The sequence below is a fragment of the Microtus pennsylvanicus genome, chromosome 1, assembly GCF_037038515.1.
Source record: "Microtus pennsylvanicus isolate mMicPen1 chromosome 1, mMicPen1.hap1, whole genome shotgun sequence".
NCBI classification, from domain to species: Eukaryota; Metazoa; Chordata; class Mammalia; order Rodentia; family Cricetidae; genus Microtus; species Microtus pennsylvanicus.
The window spans coordinates 102,187,962-102,193,961 of record NC_134579.1 but is presented as its reverse complement, the minus strand read 5'-3'; the positions used below and the strand labels follow the sequence as shown (position 1 = coordinate 102,193,961).

The 6,000-nt window shown below is 43.8% G+C and overlaps 1 protein-coding gene across 1 annotated transcript in view; it reads left to right on the top strand.

Annotated features, from left to right (window-relative positions):
• Baz1b (bromodomain adjacent to zinc finger domain 1B) overlaps positions 1–6,000 on the top strand; it is a 65,187-nt gene continuing 59,187 nt past the window's right edge. The window contains exon 1 of the mRNA XM_075976987.1: positions 1–248. Within this exon, the coding sequence (XP_075833102.1) occupies positions 142–248 (107 nt within the window). The 5' untranslated portion in view covers positions 1–141. The remainder of the gene's footprint in view (positions 249–6,000) is intronic.

The following is a 6,000-nucleotide window of genomic DNA, read 5'->3' as shown; positions in this document are numbered from 1 at the left end:
GCGCCGCCCTCTCACCCCTCCCCTCCCCCACCGCCCCGGGAGCCAGGCGCTTCGCTCGCTCGTTCGCTCGGAGCCGCCGGGGCCTAGCTCTGCGCGGCGGAGCGGCCGAGCCTCCGGCGCTCCGTGCCCGCCGCTGCCGCGATGGCGCCGCTGTTGGGCCGCAAGCCCTTCCCGCTGGTGAAGCCGCTGCCGGGAGAGGAGCCGCTCTTCACCATCCCGCACACTCAGGAGGCCTTCCGCACCCGGGAGTATCCTTTTTCCGTGCGCGCTGTGGACGCCCGGCCGCGGCTGCGCAGGGCGAGGGATGGAGATGGCGAGATGCGGATGGGCCGCGCGCCGCTCCCGGGGCAGCTGTCACCGCACCGGGCCATCCGCGGGCCGCGGTGTCCGGGCCCTGCCTGACCGGGCTGGGATCTCCCCGGCGGAATCCATCCGGCCGTCTCCAGCCGTTCTTCCTTGAACCGCGCGCCTCCATCCTTTCCCCCTTACTTTGTCCCCGGGGCCTCGGTGACGATCGCAGCACCAATTCCCTCCTCCCCAACTTGGCTTCGGGCCCTAAGTGACTAGGGGAGGGACGCCGGGTTTCCGATGCGGATTTTCTTTCTCTCCCTTCGTATAAATGAAACCGTCAAGTTAAGTTTTTGAAATTGTAACAGCGCGGTCGCGTGATCCGGCTTGTGCAAGCCTCCGCTGCGTCTTGTGTGGGCTGTGCGGGGACACTGATGTGAGTTGTGGGTTTTGTTTTTCTCCTCCGGAGTGGACTTTAGGCCAGGGATGAACTGACAGAACCGTAAACCACAAAACCCGGCATTAACTTCTCCCCCACTGTAGGTGGGAGGGGGCAGAAAGGTACCTTGATGGTCCTGGTGGCCTTTTCCTCCCCAGGGAACAAACAGGTTTGAAATTTAGAAGCTTCATTTTTCTTTCTTTTTTGAGAGAGTGCTTTGTGTTGATCAGGCTGGTCTTGAACTCTGTGCAGTCATGGCTGGATTTGAATTCCTGATCCTCCTTCTTCTCCCCAGATGGCTTGCTTTCTTTCCTTTTTATTTTATTTTATTATATATTTGCTTATTTGTTTATTTTTTGAGACAAAATCTTACTGTGTTGTTCAGGCTGTCTTTGCATAGCCTCCACCAATCCTGCTTGAACTTAGTCAACCTTCCAAGCCTGTGCCACCATTCAATACAGTTAGAAACAGGTAAACTTTTGAGACATCCTTAACGTTTTCTGTTTTAGGACTGTGAAACTGGTGTTTTAAAATAGCCTCTGCATTTCTGATCATTGCTTTAGGATTTCTGGACCAACCATAGCCACTTGGTTAAAAGTTGTATCAGTTTTTTGCACAGTGGGGGAAATGTTGGATGAATCTTTTAGGGCTTATTTGGGCTTTTTGTGTGTTTGTTTTGTTTTTTGAGACAGGGTTTCTAGCCCTGACTGTCCTGGAACTCTATTTGTAGACCAGGCTGACTTCGAACTCATAGCCACCTGCCTCTACCTCCCGAGTGCTGGGATTAAAGGTATGGGCTACCACTGCCTGTCCACTTAGTTTGAAAAAAGATAGGTTTCCATATCAAACTTGCATAAAAAATACTTTTATCATCCCTTTTCCTTTGAAAAGACTAGATTTTGTTGTAATTCCTGCTGTACCTATAGATCAGAAAGGGCAATTTACTCTTGGCCTTTGCTTCAGACATTTTTTTAAAAAATTGTATCCCAGGATGACTTCTAACTTATGTTTTGGAAGCTGGCCTTTACTGCCTAGTCCCCCTGCCTCAACCTCCAAAGTGTTGGGATTGCAGATGTCTACCTGCTCAGCTTGATCTTGGCTTTAATATAGTGTTTTGAATAATTAGGATAATTTCACTTCCCTTCCCCTCATCATTGGGGGCTTAAACCTAGGGCCTTGTACTATTAGTAAACTATATCTTTAGCCCTCTTTCTTTATTTTGAGTAAGGGCATTACCAGAATTGCTGAGGTTGGCTCTGAATTCACCATGCGGCTTAGGCAGGCCTTGGACTTTTGGTTTTCCTGCTTCAGCCTTCCCAGTAGCTGGACTTAACAGGCCTTTACTCCAGCACCAGCTAGGGCAGGTTCAATTTTGTTAGCATCAGTTCTGAATTCCAGTGTTCACCTACAATGAGTCTTGGAAAAGTAATTCTCCCCCTCCCCCCTTTTAGTTTTATCTATATGGTGTTTTGCCTGTGTCTGCATCTATATACCGCTTGTATTCCTAGTTCCTCTGGAGGCCAGATGACAACTTTGGATCCCCTGGAACTGGAGTTAAAGAGCTACCATGTAGATGCTGGGAATTGAACCCAGGTGGTACTCTGCACTTAACTTCACTGTTGACTCTAACCCGTGTTGTTTTTTTTTTTTTTTTTGGTTTTTTTGTTTTGTTTTGTTTTGTTTTTTCTTTTTCTTTTTCTTTTTTGACAGGGTCTCACTTTGTAGACCTTTCAAGCCTGGAAGTTATTTTGTAGACCATACTGACCTGAAACTCACAAAGATCTGCCTGTCTCCACCTCCTAAGTGTTGGGATTAAAGGCGTGCGCTACCATGCCTGGCATTCATATAGGTAGGTAATTTTTTTTTTTTTTTTTTTTTTTTGGTTTTTTCGAGACAGGGTTTCTCTGTGGCTTTGGAGCCTGTCCTGGAACTAGCTCTGTAGACCAGGCTGGTCTCGAACTCACAGAGATCCGCCTGCCTCTGCCTCCCGAGTGCTGGGATTAAAGGCGTGCGCCACCACCGCCCGGCTTAGGTAGGTAATTTTGATCATGTGCCTATAGCATCTCTGAGCTGAAATGAGTCTTAAGGGGTCTAGATCCTGTCTGCTTGCCTAGTGGGCCCAAGAGAATTGAAGTTGGTGTGTTAAAGATCATACACCCTGGTTATAATGATGAGAGTTGAGATCACAAACCAGTGCTTTCAGCCATATCACTGTAAATAAACCAAGGGAAGAACAGGGAATTGTGGAACCGGGGCCTTGCATGTGCTGCTGTACTACTGAGCTGCAGTGTCTGTGATACAACCCATGTTGCCCTTGAGTGCTTTAATCCTCAACCTCCCATGTGAGGGATTTCTGGGTGTTAGGATCATAGTCTTGTGTCATCATACTTCACCTTCTTTTATTTTAATGGAATTAATTTTTTAAAGATTTATGTATTTTATGTGCATGAGTGTTTTGTCTACATGGATGTATATGCACCTCATGTTGTGTTTATAGATGATTGTCACCATGTATTAGCAAATGCTCTTAACTGCTGAGCCATCTCTCCCGCAACTCCCCCCCATTTATTGAAATATTAGTCTACACTGTCATTTTGATATAAGTTGTAGTTAGATGATATAAGGTGTATTTAGCTCTACTAATTACATTATTTCTGCTAATTATATACTTGTTTGTTTTTTTTTTTTAAGCAGTTTCCATGCTTTCACTAGAGTAAAAGTTTACTTCTGGGAATCTAACATAGTCTCTCTATATGTCATTCATTCTTCTCTTTATTTGTTTTATTGAGTCAGGGTTCTTACTAGTACTGGTTGGCCTGGAACTCATATATAGTCCTGGCTGTCCTTAAACTCAGAGATTTGCCTGCCTTGGCTTCCTTAAAATTGTATTGTACCACACCCAGCTATTGATTGTTTGTGAACTGTTGATGGTAACACTAATATTATTAGAGGTGGATTTTGTTCTAGTACAGTATAATAAATACTTCATAAAAGATAAATTCCAACTCTTAACAGGTATACTGAGCTGTTTGAAAAATGACCATAGCCAGTTAATTTAAAACTATTAACAAAGGCTTTGTTTATTATTTATTGTTTGGGGAAGAGAGGGTGTTGTGTGGTCATGTGTATGCCATGGCTTACATTGTGAAGCATGCTAGGCAGGCACCATCAACCATCATAGTACTATTTCCGTAGTCCTTCAGACGTTATCTTAACGAAAACTGAAACCTGAATTATTTAAAATAGTATGTATTTAATAAACATTCTTTCTTTTAGGATTTCCTATACCAGTATTTAGAACTTTTTAACAGGAATTCTTTAAAAAGGATTATATTAGAGGAAATTGTTCTCCTGGAAATTTCCAGTAGTGGGAGCATGTTGAGGGTGGTTTAGAGTGCTCTGGACTGTGTGGCTGGCTGGTTGGCATGTTTCTTTATGAGGCTATTAGTGGTTCCATAGAGGAGAGCAGATGTATGGTTGAGCAACAGCTGTATTTGAAGTATTACCAGTCCTCAATTTATATTTATGGTTATGTTTTTAACAAGATTAATTTTCTCTTTATTTTGATTGCATGAATTGTTATAGCAACTTTTTCTACTTTAACTTTAAGCAGTGAGTCAGTGAGTTCTTGAAGGTACTTTGTACTCCTTGAATTTACAGTATTCTGAAATTGAGGCAGGAAAAAAAGGAGTTTTAGGCCAGCCTAAAGTAGAAGGAGATCCCATCTCAAAAACAAAAGGGGCTGGAGAGATGGCCTAGTGTTAAGAGCTCTTATTACTGGAGAACCCCAGATTGGGGATTCACAATCCTGGTGGTAAATCCCACTTTGAGGGAATATAATGCCCCCTTCTGGCGTGTGTAGGTACTACAGTACATACAATGCATAGCATGCTTTCATTTACACATTCTCACACCCACACACACATTTTTTTTTAATTAAAAAAAAAGAAAACTGGAATTTGTTTTATGTCTGAGTGTTTACCTGCATGAATGAATTACACTAAGTGTGTGCATGGTACCCATGGAGATCTGAAGAAAGGATGGGATCCCCTGGGACTGTAGTTACTGGCAGTTGCGAGCTGCCATGTGGGTGCTAGGAATTGAACTCGGGTCCTCTGGAAAGGAGTCAGTGCTCTTACTCGTTGAGTCATTTCTCCAGCCCTGTTTGTTGATTTTGAGATAGGGTCTTACTATGCAGCCATAGCTGTCCTGGGATTTTTAATGTGGACCAGGCTGGCCTCAAACTCAGAGATCCGTGTGCCTCTGCCTCCTGAGTGCTAGGACTAAAAGCATGCACCATCATGCGCAACCATCCATCCTTGTTTTGCTTTTTGAGTTATAGTCTGGCTTAATGAAATACAGACTGGCTCTTAACTTGGTTTTGAGACAGCTGTGTATGTCTTATTTAGCTCTGGCTGGCCTGGAACTTTAGGCAGTCCCTCTAGCCCTAGCCTCCTGACTGGGGGGACTGCAGGTGTCCATCATTATACCCAGCTAACAGTTTTTGATGGCATTTGGCCATAGGATGGCCTATTAAGTAAAACTGGGTTTTACTCGTGAACTGGAGCTACCAACAACCTAATATAGATTCATATTTTTGTTGTGTGCATCAGTTGTCATAGTTGCTGAATTTTAGAAACAACTGTTTTAGGAGTTTTATGGTATTTGTACAGTATATATGACTCTAGAACAGTCTGAGTAGAGTATGCTTGAAGAGTTGGGTAACTGTAAATGTAATTAGCTTATAGTTTTGAACAATTTCTTTTTTCGTTTTGGTTTGGTTCTTTGAGATAGGGTTTCTCTGTGTAACAGCACTGGCAATCCTGAAGTTCACTTTGTAGACCAGGCTGGCCTTGAGCTCATAGAGATCAGCCTGCCTCTGCCTCCCCAGTGCTGGGATTAAACACATGCACCACCACACCTGGCTATGAATAAATCTTTAAAAATTAAAAATAAGGGGGCTGGAGAGATGGCTCAGAGGTTAAGAGCACTGACTGCTCTTCCAAAGGTCCTGAGTTCAATTCCCAGCAACCACATGGTGGCTCACAACCATCTATAATGAGTTCTGGTACCCTCTTCTGGCATGCGAGCATACATGGAAGGAATGTTGTATACATAATAAGTAAATAAATCTTTAAAAAATATTAAAAGTAATTGTTTTATGAGTATTTTGCCTGCATGCATATCTGTATACCATGTGTATGCCTGGTACCCTCAGAGGCCAGAAGAGGGATATAGATCTCTGGAAACTGGAGTTATGGATGGTTGTGAGC